We start from the raw sequence: 22,265 nt of genomic DNA, 5'->3' as shown, positions 1-22,265 counted from the left end.
GTGGCGGAAATTCTCCCTCCACTGCCCAGCGCTCACCGCTCCATCGTTTCGCTTTTTTGCTGAGCGGCCGCGTTACCGGGGGCCGTTCATCAAACCTCCCCCCCCCCCCCCCCCGCCTCTCTCCCACTCCTTCCTCCGCCCCTTCTCCCGTTGCAGGGAAGGCAAAAGCTTCTCCTCCTCCTTTGAAAACAAAACTTTGGACAGGACGCTAAGCGCGGAGCTCTCCAGCACCGCCGGTAGGCTGCGCGCGTGTGCCTTGTGTGTGCGCACGGACGCCTGTGTGTACGTGTGGAGTTGGCGAGCACGCCACTCGCGCCGCGGTGGTGTGGTCAGCGCCGTGGCGGCTGGGCGCGTCCATGTTTTCCCCAGTGCCTTTAAATGAGCACCTGGTACTCATTTAAAGGCTGCGTCAACCAAAGGGAGACCCAAGACCAGTTCAGACATCACTTGCCACTGATGATGGCTTCTCCTGGGTCGACTCAGCCTCAAATGATTACCTGGTACGGTGTGAAAGCGTCGGCATTCGAGGAGAAGGGCAGCCTTCATAGTTGCTCTCTTATCAGCGTTTGCTCCAAAAGTCCATTTGGCTGCGTGGGGAACCTTTACCATTGTATGTGTGTGTGTGTGTATGTGTGTGTGTATGTGTGCGTGTGTGTATGTTTGTCCTAAGGCGACCGTGCGTGATGTTGACCACCCACCCCCTCGTGTGTCATACCGGCCTTCATAGGTGCTTGCTAACAGCACTTGCCCCAACAGTCTGCTCAGGCTATACGGGGGATCTTTGTCTTTTTTTGTGTTTGTCTAAAAGGCTGATGGTGGTTATCATGGTTCACGGGTGGCAGAAACCCCCTAAGCCTTCCAAATCGATGGGGTGCTCGGCCTTTCATTTTCATGGGCCAGCGCTCGCGAAAAGGAAAGGCATTTTTGGCGCGAGCGAGCGCCCTGTTTCCACCGGTCGGTTTCCGCGTCGTGGTGGCATGCGCGGCCGTGGCCGGCACCGGGGGGGCAGCCGGCCCCGCCGAGCACGCGACGGCGCGAGACGCCGGTGGGAGATGTGGTGGGAGACGCGGCGCTGGAACGATGGCGGTGGCCATGGTGAATGGCAGCGGCTGATAAGGGGCTCCGAGCGGCACAATGGGCGGCCCCACGTGGTGATGGATTCTCATCGCCGTTTTCGGATTTATTTTCCTTTACCTCGCTCAGGCTTTGTAAAAAGACACCAATTTATTTATTTTTAAATAGGGGAAATTTAGTATGCATGGCACCTGAAATGCAGTGTAAATAATCCAGTTTTTTTCTTCCTCCGAATGTGTACAAAGAGATGCATTTTCATAATCCGATGAGGTTTATTTTTTTTGAGAATCCCGCGGACCGCGTGGTATTTTTATGAATTCCGTGACATCTGTGAAATCGCGAATTTGCGTGCTAGGCGTAATCGCTGGGGACACAGCTGGACCGCACGGTGGAGAACCCGGGGAGCCGACCAACCCTCCCCCCCCCCACCCCCGCCTCTCGTCGTTAGCGAGCGGACGCCACGGCCAAGAGCGATGGGCCCAAGTCGCCGGAATCAGCCGAGGTTGCAGAACTTTCTTGAACGCGAAAATTAAGAAGTAGCGCTTTTGGTCGTCTTTACGCGTGGTAAGAGGCGGGGTGGGGGAGGGGGGGCAAGAGAATCGGCCAATCGTTATCGCGAGCGGGGAAGGTGTCGAGACAAAGTCGTAATCGTCAACTTTGATTTTGGCAGGAGATTAAAAAGGACAATGTTGAAGTTGATTTTGTTTAACCATTTCAGAACGCAAGAGAGCATGGTGAGTTCTCATTTGCCAGGGTCACCTGAGCCATTAGTCTTCCAGTAGGGGGCGATGATTGCTGCTGCGTATTTCCTGATTTGCATCATTTGCGGGTAAACTTTCGAATTCGACACAGTTCGACCGTGAAGCCGGCACACGATGATGGCCCGCTCCTGTGAACGACGTCAGGGGGATCTTTGACGCCCACTTGGAAGTGCCGCGAGGCGCGTAGCCTCGCGCACAAGAGCCTCCTGCTTGAAGATCACACGTTTGATCTCGAATGTATGCCGCTTAAGCAAAGCAACACAAATTATGAAAAGATAAGCATCAGAGTGAAGTGGTCAAATTTGGCCACAAATACAAATGCAGACTAGATAGGACATCTAAAAGCCGTTGCGTTTTGAAAAGATAATTTGGAATCGAAAGGAAATCGGCTGAATTTAGAGCAGGCAGCGAGATATTAACGCGGAATATAATGAGATGTGATGAGACAAGACGGAGAGATGGAGAGCAATAGCGGAGAGACCCGGTCACTGGCGACAGAACTACTCGCCTTCCCCGCAATCGGCTTCCACCATGCCCCGTCAAGACGTGGGTTCTATTCCCGCCCGTGGATGATGATTTAAAAAAAACACATCAGTGGGCCTCCTCTAGGTCGCCTCTGCCTCAAATGAGAACCGGTGACCTCCTCTTACCGGCGCCGAAACCTCCACCTGTCGCTTCGGGTTCCCGCGCCTGCCTTTGGACGATAGGCCTTTCTGCCCAGGGGTGGGGGGGTCGGAAGGGTGGGTGGGTGGGTGGGGGGAGCTGTCGCATTCCTCGTGCGGAGCGACACGGCCGGCGCGTGTAAGACAAGTGCATCGAGGGCCACATCTGCCGTGCGCCACTGGGAGATCCGTGAGCGGGCTCCTTCTGGGAGCGGCTGACAAACGGCTTCCTGTGGGAGAGCTCAGAAATAACCAGCGCGCAATTAGCTCTCGGCACGCGCGTGCACCCTCGGGCGCAGTGGTGGTGGTGGTGGTGGTGGCGGCAGTGGCGCGTGCGAGGTGCTGCGAACCCGCTGACCTCGGTTCGATGCCCGGCCGTGGACGACGCGATCGGTGGCCCGTTACGTCCGAGCTGATCCATGTAACACATTCACTTTCACCCGTTGCACGTTCCAATAGAGCTGCTCGTTTCCGGCCTATCGGCAATGCGCTCAGCATCTGCGACAACGTGCATTTGAGTTGGCCGCTGAACGTGAGCACGTGATGATGATGACGACTGACGATGTCGCGTGCGCGGGCATCGGCACCGCGGAGGCGACGTCTTGCCGGGAGCGCGCGACGCTCAACTCCGTGCCCCACGTGCGCCGCGACGGCCCCTGTGGCCGCTCGCCGGCGGCACTTGCCCCCCACGCGCTGCGAGGGCTACACAGGGGACCTTTGCCTTGGCACAGCACTCGCGGCGGTGCCCGCTCCGAGTGTCGGCCGCCGCATCCAGCGGTGCAGCCCCCGCGAGCCCTCGGCCGCTCGCCCGAGGGCACGGCTCATGGGCTCATGGGATTGGTGGCCGGCGTGTTCCGGATCAGGAGTGGGGGGGGGAGGAGGGGAGGTGAACCTGAAGCGGCGCTGTGCCGAGCCAGGGCCACGTGCCAAGCGGGGTCGGCGTGGCGCAAGATCGGCCGGCGGGCGGTAGCGATTCTGCGGACCGTGCCTCCCCCCTCCACCGCCCCGCTCAATTAATATGCCCCCCTCCCCCTTCCCCCCATAGTCTTCACCCACTCCCATGTGCTGCTCATTCAGAGGCACAAATAACAAAAGCTCACTGCGCACGCCATCCGTCGCAAGAGCATTGCCCTAGAAATGGAAACGGATATGTTTAGTGGGTGACGTTTCAGGTCATGGCCCTCCTTCAGAGCGGGCAGGCACTCACCTGCAGGTCACAGAGCTCGGAGGGTGCCGTCGATGCCACCGCCGCACTTTGCGATCGCTTCCTTCCTGTTACCACATCCAGGGGCAAATGCACAGAGAAGGGTGGGGGGTGGGGGGTTTAGGATCTCCAAGGCTTGACCCCTGCCCCCCCCCTGTTTAGTGCAACCCCCCCCTCTTAGTGCTCCCTGTTTGTTGTGTCCCAGATATTAAAAAAAACTCAACGAGACCCAGCCAGGGGCTGCGGACGAGAGAGGGGCGGGGGGGGGGGGATTTCGCATAATCGGCAGGGAGGGCGGGGGGCAGGCTGTGGGTCCAGAGAGGTGGGGGGGGGAGGGGGCGGGTGGATGTGGGGGGGGAAAAAGGCTGGCTGACGGAATTGGTGGTTCCTCCCGTACGGCGCTCTACTATTTTAAACAGACCTCCGATGCGTGCTGGTCAGACGCGCTCCATCCCCCCTCCCCTCCGCCCTCCCCAAAGTCCCCTTTCCCCTCCGCGCGTCGGTGGTTTATTGCCACGGAGAAGGAACATCTTGTTCCGATTGTGAAAGTCAAATTCGAGTGCAGCGGAGGGCCCTGGGTTGCAGAGCCGCCGCTTCAACAAAACGCCAGCTGCCGGGAGTGGCCTCGCCGCGGCTTCTCTCTCTCTCTCGCGCGCGTGTCCTGCACGAAATCTTTCATTTGTTTTGCCCCCCCCCCCCCCATTAATTATTTCGCCGTTGCCCTCCCAGCACGAGCTCCCAGGGCCTCCGCCGACAGCAGCTGACCGGCAAACAGCTGATCCGTTGCGCACGCCACTCGTAGCCTACTCTCGTCCGTCCGTCAGTCAGGGTGCCCCCTACCCGAATTCCCCCCCCCCACGAATCCCGCGCCGCCGGTGGCTAATGTTGGAGCGGAGCACGTGTCTGTGCCACCGCCGGCACGACCATTAACATGCCGCACCGAAATAGCCCCCCCCCTGCCCCCCCCCCCCACCCGATGTACTCCACCGCAGGGTGCCGGAGAAGAGGTGGCGGGGGGGGGGGGCGGCGGGGGGCGACAATGTGAATTGAAAGACGTTGCTCCCTTTTGTACGGAGCGAGTGCACGAGCGCATTATTTATTTAATAGTTTATTTATGGCACTAATCGCCTCGGCTCGCGTTGCCATGGCGTGGAAAATGTAAACGCTAACCCGGTAGATTTACCGGGTCCTGCACCCCCCCTCAACTCCAGCCTAACACCACCCCCCCCTCCCCACCAGCCACCCCACTGCCCCGTGCTCCAAGAGTGGTGAAGGGGTCCACACGACGATGGTGGTGATGGTGGTGGTGATGGTGGTGGTGATGGTGGTGGTGGTGGTGGTGATGGTGGTGGTGGTGATGGTGATGATGGTGGTGGTGGTGGTGATGGTGGTGGTGATGGTGATGATGGTGATGGTGGTGGTGGTGATGGTGGTGGTGGTGGTGATGGTGGTGGTGGTGATGGTGGTGGTGATGGTGGTGGTGATGGTGGTGATGGTGGTGATGGTGGTGGTGATGGTGGTGATGATGATGGTGGTGGTGATGGTGATGGTGGTGGTGATGGTGGTGGTGATGGTGGTGATGGTGGTGATGGTGGTGGTGGTGATGGTGGTGATGGTGGTGGTGGTGGTGGTGATGGTGGTGGTGATGGTGGTGATGGTGGTGGTGATGGTGGTGGTGATGGTGATGGTGGTGGTGGTGATGGTGGTGGTGATGGTGGTGATGACGGTGATGGTGGTGGTGATGGTGATGATGATGGTGGTGGTGGTGGTGATGATGGTGGTGGTGATGGTGGTGGTGATGGTGGTGGTGGTGGTGATGGTGGTGGTGATGGTGGTGGTGGTGATGGTGGTGGTGATGATGATGGTGGTGGTGATGGTGGTGGTGATGGTGGTGGTGATGGTGATGATGATGGTGGTGATGGTGGTGATGATGATGGTGGTGGTGGTGGTGATGATGATGGTGGTGGTGATGGTGGTGGTGATGGTGATGATGATGATGGTGGTGGTGGTGGTGGTGATGGTGATGGTGGTGGTGATGGTGGTGGTGGTGATGGTGATGATGATGGTGGTGATGGTGGTGATGATGATGGTGGTGGTGATGATGATGGTGGTGGTGATGGTGGTGGTGATGGTGGTGGTGATGGTGGTGGTGATGGTGGTGGTGGTGGTGATGGTGGTGATGATGGTGGTGGTGGTGGTGATGGTGGTGGTGATGGTGGTGATGATGATGATGGTGGTGGTGGTGGTGGTGATGATGATGATGGTGGTGGTGATGGTGGTGGTGATGGTGGTGATGATGATGGTGGTGATGGTGATTATGATGGTGGTGGTGATGGTGGTGGTGGTGATGATGATGGTGATGATGATGGTGGTAGTGATGGTGATGATGATGGTGGTGGTGATGGTAGTGATGATGATGGTGATGATGATGGTGGTAGTGATGGTGATGATGATGGTGGTGGTGATGATGATGGTGGTTATGGTGGTGGTGGTGGTGATGACGGTGATGGTGGTGATGATGATGGTGGTGGTGGTGGTGATGATGGTGGTGGTGATGACGGTGGTGGTGGGCGAAACGAGGGAGGGTGGAAGGTCGATTCACCCCCGCGCGCCCGCCGGTGTTTTGCGATGCTGCCCGAGTCGTATGCGATGCGATCACGTGACCCCTGCAGCCACTAGAGGCGCTACCGTTGGCGGTAACGTTCGAAGAATGAATGAACTGTTGCATTTTTAACAACAAAACTTGGGATACTGCGTTTGCAGCTGTGCACAAGCACAATTAATGAATGAATCAATCAATTATTTAACCTGGATTAATTGGGGCAATGTATTGACACTTACCTAATTAACCCTGGTTAATTAGTCAGACTGGGGTGTGATGTCATACCTCGTCCGCTGATTTTGCCGAGGATGGCAAAGGAGAGGGTCACCTTCACCCACCGTGCCCTCATCGCGGCTGCCACATGCGGCGGTGCAAGGGGGCAGCGGTGGATCATGCGGGACCCCGGTTTGGGGGCAAGGGGGCCTGGGTGGGGGGGCTGGGGGGGGGGAGCTAGAGCCATGGACTTGACCCCGTGAACCCTGGGTGGGCACCTCGTTGAGAGATGACGAGACAGAGAACGAGTTTGGTGGAGTTGCTTTCAGCGATTTTTTTTGTCATGATGACGACGGAAGGGAATTTGCTGATTTAGCCCCCTGCACCCCCCTAAAACGAATGGTGGAGGCAAGTCAAGTTGTAGTGGTGTGAGAATTTTGCTGAGGAACAAATGTCCACGTTCGCACCTGTACCAAGGGGCATGCAACCACACCGTGAATCATTTTGTAAGGAAAACAAGTGCTTCAGTCAGAATTGTTTATTGTACCGTTGCGAGCATCGGGGATCTGTTACAGCAAATATTTACATGAACTTTATTTTGCTCCCGAATTTAACGAGTTTTTAAATATTATAATTTTGCCGAACTGAGCTAATGGCATCCATTATTCATTATTGTCACGGAGCATATCCTCGCGTCAAACGATTACCACCATACACACAGACAGACACCTCGAGACACCAACAAAAACGACCAAGTCACCACGAAGAGGCGGCGACGTGACCCACGGCCCTTGTGCCATGCTAGGTGTACCTTGAGGCCACCTGAAGTGACCTCACAGTGGAGGTCACGGAACAGACCCAGCAGGTGCCATGGGTTGACAGATGCACCAACTGTGCTCCCCACCGTGCCAAAGGTCTGCGTTTCAGCCGCCCGGGGCTCTACCACGCTCGTGAAACACAAACGTGGCCACCGGTGTGGCTGCACGAGTGTCCCCCACCGATCGCGGTGATGGATATTTATTAATTTCTCTATATTGTGCCACCCGTTCCCTCTCCGGCTCCAGGACTAACGCCGCCCACCACACCGCCACATAAGCAGCAGCACCTGGACTCGCTCCTGTCCTTCCGCGCCAGCAAACACAAGCAGCCGGCGCTCAGCCGCTGCGAGAGCGGCGCCGCCAAGCGCGTGCGCGGCTCCCTGGTGGTGGCGTGCGCCGGCGGCGCGGCCGGCGGGGCCGGCGGGCGGGTGCTGGAGCAGAGCGAGCTGTACGCCCAGCTTCGCAAGGCCATGGTGGGCAAGCCGGCAGGGCAGGGCGCCGGCGGGGAGCGGCGTGTCGGCAAGAAACCGAGCCCGCGCCTCTTCGGCGACCACGACTACTGCCAGGCGGCGACAGCGGCGCCGCAGTGCGTCCTGATCGCTCCTCCGCACGCCGGCCACGTGCACCATCGGCAGTACCAGCGGCGGCCGACGCCGGCGGCGCCCGCACCCGTGCTCGCGGCGACGCCGGCTCCGGCGGCGGCGCCGGCGCAGACGCTCGCGGCGGCGCCGGCGCCGCAGCCGTGGGCGAGGCAGGCGGCACCGCGTGCGCGTCAGGACTCGCTGCACTCTGAGGTCTCGGCGGAGAGCTGCGAGGCGGCGGAGGACGCTGCCGCCCGGCGGACGTACGACGGCGAGCGCCTCTCCCAGTGCTCCTCCTCGTCCTCCTCGGGCGTCTTCGACTCGGACGACGAGGACCTGGAGGAGGGCGACGCCGAGAAGCTCCACCGATCGGGGAAGACGGCGCCGCCGCCTCCGCAGCCGCCCTGTGTGCCGGCGCGGCCCGAGCCCGGCCGGGAGAGCCGCTCGGCCCCCGTGTCTCGCCGGAACTCGATGTGCAAGAGCCCGGCGGGTTGCGGCAGCGACGGAGAGGAGGGGATCGACGCACGGGGCGGGGGCAGACGCGAGCGTCGCCGCGCCGGGGGGCGGGAGGGGCCGTCCCCCGGCGCCGGCGGCGGAGGGTGGGGCTCGCAGCCGGGCTCCCCGGCGGCCAGCCCCCCGTGCCGCGACTCGCCGCCCTTCGTGATGTCGTCGCCGTCCTCCCCGCTGCAGGCGCGCGCCCACGGGCACGACCGCTCGCGCTCCCGCTCAGGATCGCCGCCAGCGTATGGCAGGTACGACCGCCCCACTCTTCCTCTCACCACCCCTCCCCCACCCCGCCATCCCCGCCAGAGCCCCCCCTGTCATTGCCAGACGGGAGGGGGGGGGGCTCTGGGGCAGCCGGATTGAGATTAAATAAAAAAATTTTTTATACAACAGCAGTGCAATTTGGCTTTGTGTAGCATCCAATTGCAACTGCACCTCGAGGACTGTAAGAGCAGACCTTGGAGGGCAGGTGTCGACGTTGCAGATGCCGTGGGATATGGCAGGGGGACGAAAGCGACGGCGAGGTGTGGCATCTGTGAACTCGAACTCATCGAAGGTGACCGACCGGGTGGCTCGGAGGTCAGAGCGCTGAGCCGGCACGGCCATGATCCCGGGCCCGAGTCCCGATAGCTGCTTACTGATGAAACCGGGCCTCCCTGTAGCGGCCTCAGCTTGGCCCACCATTGGCTGCACGAAAACACTCAGTCTCGGGATCTGGGCTCGTGCTTAATTCGTAGAAAATCTCGGCATCGAGAATAAAAGCATCGGTTCGGATCGTGACGGGGCCGCACGGCGGCAAGGGAGACCGCCGCTGTTCATTTAGGGGGGCACATTCCAGGTGAGAATCACCACTGCCCACCAATGTCAGTGTGCGTGTCCGCGGGGGGCCACGCACGTCTCGTGTCGTTCTCATGCCTCGCATCGCTCGGCAGGTTCCTCCACCACCGGAGCCGCTCGGGATCCCCGTGCTGGACTCGCTTTGGCTCTCCTCCCTCCCAGACGCTCCTCTACCAGCACCAAAGCAGGTGAAGCACAGCAGCAGCAGCAGCACTTCTCCGCTCATCGCTTCTCCACACTTAATTTCACACTGAATATTCATATTTTTCGGGTCGATGGTAGATTCGAGTTGGGGCCTAGAGACAGGATGCAACTTGTAGTCACAACCAATAGCGAGCGGTACACTGGACGCGGTGTGCCGAGTGCAATAAATATTTTACTGTTCGTTCACCCGAACAGACCCAGCTGAAGCCCCGTTGTTGCTTCCTGATTCTTCGCGTTCCTTTCCTTACTTCACGTGGCGCTCTAAAACCGACGGCGCACGGCCTTAGTCATGCGTTCCCTTGCGCGTCTCTCTCGTGGTATCGACGTCCGCCTGTCAGCCCGACACAAAGGGCGCGACACGGTGGGGTGGCGGGGGGGGGGGGCGGGGGGGAGCGTGCGGAACGCGTGCATAATGCGTGCGTGCGCTTGCGCCTGCAGGTACGAGTGTGACGAGTATGAGCGGAGCAAGCGGGAGGAGCACCGGCGGGAGTACGAGAAGCGCGAGATCGAGAGAGCCAAGCAGAGAGAGCGGCAGAGGGAGAAGGCCTTTGTAAGCGCCCACCGCAAACCACCCGTGCACGGTCACGCCGGCACTGACACACGCTCGGTCGAGTGACAGTAGCATCTGAAGTATTTAGGCAGCGACTCTGCTGATATTTTTTTTATTCTTATGTCGAGGGATTGCTTTCTCACCCAATATTGCCTGGGTTGTTGGCGGACTGGAATAAGTGGCGTGTGACTAACTGCAGCATCCAGAGCAATAAGAGGTATACTGGATGTGGTGTGTCCGAGGTAAGGACATTTTTTTGCGGGACTCTGACCGAGACCGAACAGGCGGGAATTAGAGCCCTGTCACGTAACAGCAAATTGAACCTTGGGGCGCATTCTCGAATTATGACAACAATTACAGTGCAATGCGCTGCTGCTGATCATCTTCATTGTCATCAATACTAGCCATAATCTATCCTCCCGAAGCTGTCACCAGATCTTTCGTGGTCTTTCGTGCAGCGATCTACGTCGTACCTACACACGGGCTGTACATCATTTGCTTCTTCTCCATGGTGGGAATATATATATAATTTGTAGACGACTTTCAATCTTCAAAGGAACATCCGGCCCGCACATTCGTTTTACGCACGAGTATAGCGTCCTTTCACACACAGTCTCACAAGAAATCCTCACCTTCGTCACGACCTTCATCTTGACCTGACTGGTCGTGACCTTTTCGTCACTTACACTGCGACCTTATCGGCTCTGCATCATGAGCAGCGCTGTGACCGGTCGCGACTGGGCCCGTTAGCGACCGACCCCTCTCGCAGCTCGACAGGTCGTCACGATTCAGCGGCCGTAACTCGATTCAGGACTTCATAAATATTCAGTTTTTACCGTTGCAATTCGTAGAAACACGCTATCGGCTGCAGGGTTTCCGTTCACACACACGCATGCACACACACACACACACAATCTGAACCAAGTCTCATGCACGATGCGCTGGGTACATCGTGAGCATAACAATCGATAATTCGGTGCACTGCAACATCCCTTGTTGGGACCCACATGACCGCTGTCGTCACATGTGACCTGACCTGTGACCTGACCTGTCACGTGACCCCCGTGCCGCGGCAGGAGGAGAGGCGCGTGGTGCACGTGGGGCGGCTGCCGTCGGACCTGTCGCGATCCGACCTGCAGAAGAGGTTCGAGGTGTTTGGGGACATTGAGGAGTGCGTCATCAACCTTAAGGACAATGGGTGAGCCCACGCGCGCGCGCGCGCACACACACAACCGCCAATCGTCAGCAACAGAACAGCCATGATCTATCCACTGGTGGACGAACCCATCCCCGGACCGTCGCCATTTGTTGCGGTGTCGCGATGCAACGATCCGTCCGGCTCGTGCGCACGAGACGATTTTCATCGGTCCGTCTCCACGTTGGATGCGCTGTTAGGAACTTTCAAGGCAGGGGGTGACGCCTTCATCCAGCAGTCGGCTGTACTGTTAAATATATTTATCGATGTAGAATAATGGATTCCTACACATATGCGATTCCTGGCTCGTGGGGTTGAGCTGTATGTATGCTGAACTTATTTCGCACCGTACGTAGCCAACCATGCTAAAATCGGAGGTGCAGGAAAAGACAACAAACTTCACACAAAAATCAGTTATAAAGAAATGGATTTTCAATCTCGATTTAAAACTGATTAGCTCCCAGTGGCCTCCTAATATCGGAAGGAAGACAGTTCGAGATGGCTACAGGAGCACATCTGACAGCTCTCAATGCAATGACCGTCTTTGCTCAATGGCCAGCCAAATGGCACGGCGAGCCATCGAACTGTCCGGCAGGCGGGTTCTGAATGTGGAGACAGCGTGAATTTACCTCCTCTCTCTCTCTGTCCCGCTCTGTCCCGCTCTGTCTCGCCTCGCCCTCTCGTGCTGGCACCGCTCCGCGCAGCGAGAGCTACGCGTTCCTGACGTTCCGCTTCACGTGCGACGCTTGCGCCGCCGTGCAGAGCGGCCACACGCTGAGCCGGCCCGGCGAGTGCCACCTCGACATCGGCTACGGTGGACGCCGCCTCTCCTGCCGCACCGGCTACACCGACCTGGGTCCGTGGACACGCACCCCCCCCCCCCCCCCCCCCGTACACAAACACAAGACAAAGATCCCCCGTTTTAGCCTCCATAAACCTTTTGGGGCAAGCGCTGTTCGCGAGCACTGCTGAAGGCCAGCACAGCACACGAGGAGAATCGTGCCTGGCTGCCTTTGTCTCTTCGGTGCCGATGTTTACACACAGCACCAGGTACTCATTTGAGGCTGAGTCGACCTAGGGAAAGCCCAGGATCGGTTCAGATAATCGTCACTGTTTGCTGGGTTCGTAGCGCAGCGCGCGAACTGCTACATTGCTTCTCCCCGTGCACACACACATACACTTGTGCGTATTCATCGCCATGATATGCTAGAATGGAAGGTGGTACTCATTAGAACGTGGTATTCAATTAAAGGTTGTACTCGTTAGGTGGTACTCATTAGAATGTGGTGCTCAATATAAGATGATGCTCATTAAGTGGTACGTATTAGAAGGTGGCACTCATTAGATTGTGTTACTCGGTAGAATGTGATACTCAGTGGAAGGTGGCACTCAGAAGAAGGTGGTACTCAGAAGAAGGTGGTACTCAATGGAGGGGTGGTACTCATTGTCTGCATTGTTTCTCCGCCTCTCTGGCCGCAGACCCCACCACGGACGACTTTGATCCGACCGCCTCCAAGAGCAAATACGACACCATGGACTTTGACAGCCTGCTCCGCGAGGCCCAGTGCAGCCTGCGCAGGTAACGCGTCTCTCGGCGCCACGGCAAACCGTCTTCGGCAAACCTTCTCCCGGCAAACCGTCTCCCGGCAAACCGTCTTCGGCAAACCGTCTCCCAGCAACCGTCTCCGCGGCGATGGCAGGGCCGCCCTCCTCCTCCACCCCCCCAGCCCAGCCTCCGTCGCCTCCGCCCCCCGCTACCCTCCCCGCGGAGGGCCTCGTGCCACCACACCTCCACGCTCCGTTCGAGGGCACCGCGCTGCAGAATACAAACGACAAACGCCGTCGATTTGACCAATGACCGCCCGGAACCTGAAGGCGCCGGGGTTGAACGGCGTGGAAAACGGCCGAAGGTGGACAATCGCCTCGCCGTCGCCCCATGGGTGGACAATCGCCTCGCCGTCGCCCCGCGGGTGGACAATCGCCTCGCCGTCGCCCCCGCGGGTGGACGATCGCCTCGCCGTCGAGCGTTGGACAGCGGCGAAGAAATCTGCTTTACACTACAATATACTAAGAGAAGACTAAAGTTTACAGATATGTTGCAGTACATTTATTTAGGTGCCAGTAATTAAAGAGAATGAAACAAAATATATATATATCCGGGGCTTGTATTGAAGGGAAGTTGTCGATTTAATGACGAGGCGTGGCGCGTACGCCACGTTGCGTCCGGTCGCCGCCAAAACGAGGTGGGGGCGGTGCGGGGGGCGGGGGGTGCACTTGGTCTGCGCTCAGGAATTGTGAAGAGGTGCGAGGACCCAGAGAATGATGCCCCCCCCCCCCCCCCCATCCGCCGCCCCTGTCGTCGCTACCGCCCCCGGAGATCCACGGCCCGAGCCAGCGAACAGGCGGTGAGCGGCGGATCGGGGAGGGGGTTCCTGGAGCGCACAAAGTCGTTGGGATTGCGCAATCGACCCCCCCCCCCTCCCTCCTCGCCCCCCACCCCCCCCCCCATCGTGGGGGTTGGGGGGGATGTTGGGATTTTTGAAAAGGTTTTTTTTTTCTCCCCCCCAGCGCTGTCACAAGCCACGCGGTTACCTGTGGAATTTTGTTAATTGCAGATTTAAATGGTAAATAAATTAAGTATTTTTATCTGTATGATATATTCTAAAATAATAATAATAACTTTGTTACAACTATGCACTGTATAAGATGCAGCCATTTTTTTTGGTTTTTATTTTCTGGTTTGTGTTGTGTTTTGATTTTATTTTTATTTTTACTCCGTTCCTGGAAATCCTTTCTTATTTCATGTTTACAGAGCTGTCGACGCGACAACGAAGTTCATTGTTACACGATGTACACGATGTACACGATGTACACACGAGGCACGCGCCCGCCGCCTCTAACACGGCCGCCGCAGCAGCCGCAGAGTGAATGTGCGGGGTTTAGGGTGGAAGACACTTCGCAGACAAAATAAACTGGTCAGGATCGCCGTCGCGGCCATCACGGCCATCGCCACCGCGGCCACGATCTCCGCTGCCGTCGCGGTCGTCGGCACCGCGGTGGTCGTGATCGCCGCTAGCCAAGCCGCGAGATCGCACGCCCCTGACCCCCGTCGCAGCAGCAGCAGCAGCAGCAGCCGCCGCCAGAGAATGCTCGGGCAGAATTTTGCTCGGACAAAAGGAGACAAGAGCGCCGAATATTTTCCACGTTCTACGATTGAAATCGAAACGTCAATTTAGAAACGCTTGATTTTTTTCGATACTGCCTCGAAACGTTTTTTTAATGAACGGAAATGCTAAATCGTAATAATAATGATAACGATGATAAATAATCGCAAAGGCCAGTTTAAGGAAGGGGGGGGAAAAAACAAGCAAATGAAATTTTGTTATTTAATTGAGATTCTGGCTTCTGTGACGAAACATGCGCAGGCAGACAGCCTGTTTCCTGACGGGATAGTGGGGAGCTTATCTCCCCCTCCCTGCCCCCCTGGTGCACCATTGAGAGAGAGAGAGTGTGGATCTCGAGGGGAAGGAACGGCAGTGACAATAGGTTTTTATATGTATTAAAAAAAAACGTAGGATGCATTTTTGATACACCGGCTGGTTTTTCCTTTTTTTTAGTTTATTTAAAAAAAAACGCGAAAACGCGTCGTTTGCGTTGCTCTTCCTTTCCTTTCGGACGACAAACCGTGAACGCACGATGGATGACGGGGAGGGGGTTGGGGGCTCCAAGAGCCACCAGCAACGCCGAGCTGCGGCGGCCGCGCTCGAGGTCGGCCTTTGCGGGCGTTTCTCACGAGTCCTTTTCAGGGTCGCCCCAAGAAAATAAAAATATATATATGAACGCGTGGGTGAATAAAGGCCGCGCCAATTAATTCCTTGAAACAACGCGAGCGAATTTCGCGCGTCGCCGGATTAAGCGAATTGTAAAATTAAAAACGGCGTCAAGCCAATGCCGGGGCCCTCCAATTTAGCGAACGATTGCATTTGCGCGTTGCGGCAAATCCCCAATCCCCCCCCCCCCCGCGCTTTCCCCGTAATTGGCACGTCGTTGAGCGGCCCGGCAGGCCCCCGCTTGTTTTGGGTGTGCAATTACCCCCGCGGAATGATTACATTCGCGAGCCTTTTTATTTTTTTGCAGAGTTGGCAAGCCAGCTTGTGCCCTCGTCAGGAAGACGAGGATCGAAAGGAGAGCGCAACCCCCCCCCCCCCCCCCCCACCGCGTGTGACCTCCGTGCCCTCGAGGGCGAGTCTTGCCCCCACGGAGCAAAACGGGGCTGTCTGGCAGCGCGGACAGCGGGTCGCGAGGGACGGGGTAGGAGGCAAACGTGAGCGCCGACCCGGTCGAAGGGGATGAAACGCGAGAGCTGTCCGACTGCCCATCGGCAGGAGCGGCCACAACACGGCGAGCGGTTCGGTTGGCGCGGCCAACGACGTGGCAACCCAGCTGCGAGCGCAGCGGGGACGATTGAAATAAAAGCGGCTCCTCTGGTGCGTCGTCTCGCTCCGGCGAGCTATCCGGTGGGAGCCGTGGCGCCCGAGCGAGCGCTCGGGGGGGGGGGGGGCGGTTTGACGTCTCGGAGCGCCGCTTGGACGATCCGCCGCCACAACCGATGTACCAAGCCGATGTCTTGGCGCCACCGAGGCCGGTCTCCGATTGGAGCTTTGCGCTGTTGCTAGCGGCCCATCGCAGACCCCCCCCCCCTCCCCCGACAACCACCGCCATCGTCACCACGTGCTAGGTTTTTTTTCTCTCTATGAAACAACATTTTTTTTACATCAATTTGCATTTTTCTCAGATAAGAAAATTAGGAAGGGTTTTAATGATTAATTGAATTCGCGTTCGGCTGCGGGTGGCGAGGACCCCCAGGGCCGGGATGATGTGAGCGGTTCCCGGCTCCTGCGGCGAAGCAATCGCGACCGTCCTCTCCGCTCAGTGGCAGTTTAAATAAATAACCCCCGGTGCTGTTTATAATGGGCACGTTACGAACAAGTCCACCTGAAATCTGTGCCTTTCTGATCGGTGGGTATACCCCGCAGGTATCTTATAGGTGGCAGACCCTGTGATCTGTAGGTTTCTGATAGGTGCGGCGCCTTCACTCTGGAGTTATCTGATTGCTGGTGGGGGGGCCATGCATTCAATCTGTAGGAGAGTGGGGTGGTGGTGGTGGGGGTTGGGGAGAAGTGGCAGAGGTCACTTGTCACTGTGATGGGGAGGCAGCTCCTGCTCGCTGCCGCTCCACCGCTGACTGACGCGTCTCCTTGTTGTGCTGTCAGGAGTCGCGCGTCGCTCGGGAGGGCCCCTCCATCGATACGGAGGCCACGCCAACAAAGGGGCAGGCAGCGCTTGTTTATTTATCCCCGTGACGGACGGGCGCATGACCCGCGGGAACGCCCTCGAGCAAATACCCCGCGGCGCATTTGCATTCGTATGTGCATTTATGTATGTTTGATATATACGTGCACATATGATGACAACAACAACAATCTTACTGATGTTTACTGCTGTATTCTGCGGGCAAGCTGGTGGCTCGGGATTTAAAGATGAAAAGTGTCATAAATAACGTAAAAAAAGTTTGAAGTGATTTTTAATACCCACCCGGAAAAAAAATATATAAAAAATACATTTAAATGAGACTAAAGAATTAACGAAGGAACTTCAGTCCATATCTGTACATAGCCGAGAATTGATCATAGCATATTTAACTTGGAATTGAGGACTGGGCTAAGCTCTTTGCTGTTTAGCTTGGCAGACACTTCGGTGATGATTAATAAGTAATAATGGTTATTTAAGTCTTCCAGTTTTAATTTGTTTCATTTTTTCCTCGTCCTTCTTCTATCTCCGTCTCCTACGTGGGCCACCTCTGGTTTAGTTTGGAGCCCTGACATTTGCTGTTGTTGGTGTGCGTGCGTGCGCGAGTGTGCGTACATGTGTGTGTGTGTGTGCGTACATGTGTGTGTGTGTGCGAGTGTGTGTGCGTGTATATACTGGGTGTATCTAAACCAGTGAGAGGTGTGATTCTGTGGCAATAAACTGGAAAAAAAACACTTTACCTGGTGGCCAACTCGTGTCTGTTTGCTGATACATGGTTTGGATAAAGGCGCAGCCCTGCAATTGCTCACTCACGCCATTGCTGGTAGAAGGGGCCTCCACGAGAGGCCGCTATAGAAGTGTATTTGGCCTGCGCTTCTATATTTGCCAGACGTTTTGTAAGAAGTGGAAGTCACCCACACTTTACCCCCACCACTTTACTCCAAAACTGGACGTCTGTGAAAAAATTATTTATAGCTAATCGAATTCCTCCAGTATAAATATTCTGATTATGAAGAGACCTTCCCATTGACTGTGGTGCAGCCATTTTACTCTGCTGGGTGGACAGAGGCGACACAGGGCATTTAATACACAGTTTCATAATAATATTTTTACGTAACAGAGATGTTTAATTGATCGCATTGAACAACAGGCGTGGGATGGGTGGCACAGCGGTTTCCGCCACATCGTGCTGATGAACCCAGTCGCCTGAATTTAATTCCCAGCCACGGCTAACATGAGCTGCGAGTGTTTTCTGAAAAGATCCCTGGGATAACGCTCCCCTACGCCAACCCGCGCTGATCAAACAGGGCCAGTGAGCGACACGGTGCGGGGAAGGCTTGCGTCCGGCAGAAGATGAATACAGGGCTGTAAATTGTTGTTATGACTGAGCAACCAGTAGAGCTATTCTTCAACAACAACAAAAATGTAACAGGGACCACTGACCGCGCTGAAGACAATCGATTGATTTTACAATTAAGGAGTGATGGGTGGAACTCATTGGTAATAGATTGCACCCTGGCGCTGATGAACAGTGACGGGATTTGCACTGCGCGACTTTTCAGGACGACGCCGATGTGGTGGGTGGGGGATTGGGTGGAGAGCTGAGGCGGGAGGAGTTTGTTGAATTATTCTATTGCCCACTAATTGTTTTTCCACGTGGCGTCTGCTTTGCCTGAGCCTCCATCCTTGAGCCACATTCAGCGTCGTGATCCAATAGTGGCTAAAATAATATTTCCCCGATTTGTATGTCGCCTCGTCTCTTTATTTATTTTATAATTTTGCTTTATCATCACCACCACACGTGATAAATTCATTGCTGGATGTAGGTCTTCCCAAGGTGTCACCATGCCTAACAATCATGCGATGGCATTTTATTAAAATGCAGCTGCATCTTTCTCAAGACTGCCATGCGGATGAGGGGGCCCCGCATTGCGAAGTTTGTACAAATCTTGTACAATAGTGCATTTGTAAACAATGACAATTAGTAGACATGTTTTTTGATTGGCTGTTGAAAATGTTAGTTATCACGAGGAGGTGGGGGGGGGGGGGTTTAATCTCTGTGAGAGAACGCGGTTCTGCACAATTCTCGGGAAGTATGATTATTCCTTGTTTTGCTTCGAGAGGTCTACTTTAAATTCCTCTGCTCGTGTAATACTCTGTCTCGATTGTCTACTTATGGTTCCACCTCTCTGCGAGCCGTGATCCACGTCAATCACTGTGATCAGCAGCGTTCCGCGGGGGGGGGGGGGGGGTGAGGTGCTGATAATGACAATTAGTGAATGCCCCATCACCCCCCCCCCCCGCCCCCAGATGTGTTATGAGAAGGACGTCTAAATTGTAAAAGTCCGCAGCTGCCTTCTGTGGCTGCGGCTCAGCAACCTTCCGATTGGCGCGGACGGCTATGTACGGTGCGAAAGAAGTTCAACGTGCATTACATGCATCACACGTTCCTCTCGACCACTGGCCACCGGTCCCTTCTTGCGGCGCGTCGCCCGCTGAAAACCACTTTCGTCAACAATAACAACAACCATGAAAATAGGTTTTCCCCTTTTTTCTGGCAACAAAACAGGTGTTAAGATGTTAAAACACCAAACTGAAACATTTTACAAGGAATCATGTCTACATTAACCACAATACTTGTGTTCAGAATGAATGCAAGCGAATGCAAGCGAATGCATTCTGACCACAAGCATTGTGGTTAATGTAGACATGATTCCTTGTAAAAGGTTTCAATTTGATGTCTTAACATCTTAACACCTGTTTTGTTGCCACAAAAAAGGGGAAAGCCTATTGTCATATTCTGTTACTGGCAAAGGAGGTCCCATTAAACAAAAACCATAATCTGGCCATCATCTGAACATTTTCATTACCCACAATCCACCGGGAAGGACGCGCAGCAAATAGTGCTCCTCTGATGCAGTTTGGCAGCTCTCGGCTCCTGCACCCCCACCACATCGCCTCTCCCGCAATCTAGGTTGACGGCCCCCCCCCCTCCTTCATTCCCACTCTGACCCCCCCCCCCCCCATGCCCTGCAGCGCTAATACAGAAAGTGACACGTCTGTCACTCTGACTGATTGAGTAATGCGCGTCACATTAAAGCATTATCTGCATCAATCACGTGATGGGCTTTTATCAAACTAAGACATGCACGCGTGTCGGGTAAGTCTTTAGGCCACGTGGGGGCGGGGGGGGGGGGGCACGTGACCCAAACAAAACAACAAGACCCTTTTTATTGTTGCTACAACGCTCTAAACACACGTGTCCACCATCATCACCATCAGCCATGATCAATCGACTGCTGGATGAAGGCCCTAACTCAGCCGTCGCCACACGTCCACGTAAGTCTCAGTTGCTACCCCCCCCCCCCCCAAAAAAAAACTGACGTCACTGTCAAGCGCACCATTATAGTACTACCTGACGTCACTGCGACGTCAGACAATATGTACACAGTGATCAATTCACGAAAAACTCTGGAGGCAAGATTAGTATTGTAAAGATTCACCCTCCGGGCGATTCGATTAATTGTCTCATCCAGCAGTGGACTTGCCATGCCCGATGATGACGACGATGAATAAAGAATGTGATGCCATCCAGCTTAACGTGGAGCGGAGCTCTTAAGAATGCAAAGCCACTTAGCCTGCAGCCCGGGCCACGTGCAGAGGTCACGCGACCCATTTGACATTTGTATCCGAGATATTGGCGATTTTAAAATAATATACCTCAGGGGGCAGTTAGGGGGGGTAGGTGGGAATGGGGAGGGGGGGGCGGAGGCTGGTGGGGGGGGGGGGTACACAAAGGAGGGCGGGGGGGAAAGCGGGGGTTTGGACTTTGAGAGGCGCTGAAGCAGCTGGGTCCAGTACTCCAGCATAAATCAAAAGGTCAAGAGTTCACGAGCCCACCGCTTTGAACGCACAGTGGTGGCGCACGCGTGTGGTATCGCGCTTCACAGGGGCAAGGGTCGGTGGACCACGCACGGAGCGACACGTAAAACTCTCGAGCACGCTGGCCTGCGACGTGGCCAGCGGATTGCAGGACAGCAAGTGGGTGAGTGGCCTTGTAGTTATTCCGTCGTCTCGACACCTGGGGGCCGCCTCCGCCCCTTGGGTGTGTTGGGGTGAGCAGGCGGTAGACCACTTCGGAGACCCAACCGTTAGGGACGCCAGCTTTTATTTTCCATAGCAGGGGCCTCCTGCAGAAGAGTCTTGAGACTCAGCAGAGCTGCCCTGAGTAAACGGGTGACGTCATTGCTTTCGCAATGTATGATGGGTGAGTGGCATGAGAGCCGAGGGGCCACCGTGGATCACATCTGCAGATCCGCGTCCCTCCTGACGGGGAGGGTAGACATTGAAATATCTTCAATATATAGATAAATAAATATGGCTATTTTATTTATTTACATGCATAAGTGTTAATTCCCTGGGGTAGTTATAGATGCAATTACTGGCCGCAATTGTGGAAATTCAACAGGAAGAAGATTGCTCCCACAATGAACACCGTCTCGCTGCGTTAATTAGGGAGTGCGGGGAAGGACGGCGCTCCCCCTTTTGCTCTCCACGATCTCCCCACTCTCTCTCTCTCCACACTCAATATTTCCACTCTCTCTCTCCACTCTATCTATTCTCGATCCACTCTCTCTCTCTCCGCACGCTATCCACTTCCCCCACTCTATCTCCACCGCCTCTCTCTCTCTCTCTTCACGCTCTCTCCGCTGTCTCTCTCCAGGCTCTCTCTCCCCACCCTTCCCTTCCACGGTTTCACTTCCCCCTCTCTCTCCTTACTCTCTCCGCTCTCTCCCCACTCTCCCTCTCTACGCTCTCACCTGCTGTTAGGTAACGGGGAGTGTGCCCGCAGTTGACACCGCGTCCACTGGCAGCGACACGGAGTATTTCCTGCTGCCCGCCATCGCCACCACCACCACCACGGTCACTACCATCACCGTCTCTACAACTGCCGCTACCTACCACTATTACCGCTAGCTCCAGCACCACTACCACCGTCATCACCGACAGAGCCAACACCAACACCACCACCGCCTTGAAAATTGACTTATGATCCAGGTTGGGTTGGTAGGGGGGGGGGGCATCGATTTAAAGTGGTCAAAACGTGCGCATTCGTCAGCGTCAAGGTAAAGCAAACAAATGCGGGCGCCGCGGGGGAGGGGGGGTGAAGCGGCGGGGGTGAGGGGCGTGCTGACAAATGGGCGGCGCTGGGCGCGCTCGCTGCCGGCCCAGTGCCCTCGGTGTGATGGACACCACGGGGCCCCGTGATGAATGTGACAGCGTCGGTCAGCCAGAGCGGCGTCAGTAGCGTCCGGAGATGGTGCTGGGGAAAGACACGCGTATGGAGTAGGGGGCAGGGCGGGGGGTGTTGAGAGGGTGATGAGAGTTAGGGGTGAGTTGGGTGGGGTGTGATCAGGATGGAGCTGAGAGCGAGGTTGATGGATTCGGGGTGAAGAGAAAGGGGGGGGGTGTGAAGGGGGTCTCCATTTTTAATGGGGGAGTTCTCAAATTCCAGTCCTCGAGATCTGCCACGGACTCGTCGCTCCACGTGGTTGCCAGTTGCCTTCCTTCACATGTGGATCGTGCACGCTGAACGCGCACGATGATTGTTAAATATGTTCCCTCGAGACATAGGGAGCGCTGATTGATTCGATATCCGAGCGGTCCACGTCACGCGTAACACGCGCGCATAAAAGACAACGATCCCCTGTGCCTTAAACAGGCATTTGGGGTGAGTGCCATTAGTTAGC

General features: G+C 56.0%; 1 protein-coding gene across 3 annotated transcripts in view; it reads left to right on the top strand.

Annotated features, from left to right (window-relative positions):
* LOC116940704 (peroxisome proliferator-activated receptor gamma coactivator 1-alpha-like) overlaps positions 1-17,254 on the top strand; it is a 140,947-nt gene extending 123,693 nt beyond the window's left edge. For all 3 annotated transcript variants that reach the window (XM_032950861.2, XM_076065818.1, XM_076065819.1), the window contains exons 7-13: positions 157-236; positions 7,581-8,667; positions 9,352-9,444; positions 9,899-10,010; positions 11,087-11,208; positions 11,910-12,061; positions 12,685-17,254. In XM_032950861.2, coding sequence (XP_032806752.2) covers positions 157-236; positions 7,581-8,667; positions 9,352-9,444; positions 9,899-10,010; positions 11,087-11,208; positions 11,910-12,061; positions 12,685-12,788 — 1,750 coding nt within the window. In that variant the 3' untranslated portion in view covers positions 12,789-17,254. The remainder of the gene's footprint in view (positions 1-156; positions 237-7,580; positions 8,668-9,351; positions 9,445-9,898; positions 10,011-11,086; positions 11,209-11,909; positions 12,062-12,684) is intronic.
* Positions 17,255-22,265: the final 5,011 nt, after the last annotated feature.

The sequence above is a fragment of the Petromyzon marinus genome, chromosome 9 (genome assembly GCF_048934315.1).
Source record: "Petromyzon marinus isolate PM22_M1 ecotype Great Lakes invasive population chromosome 9, UKy_Petmar_22M1.pri1.0, whole genome shotgun sequence".
Lineage (NCBI taxonomy): Eukaryota > Metazoa > Chordata > Hyperoartia > Petromyzontiformes > Petromyzontidae > Petromyzon > Petromyzon marinus.
The sequence above is the reverse complement of the archived record's forward strand: the minus strand, read 5'-3'. Positions and strand labels throughout refer to the sequence as shown.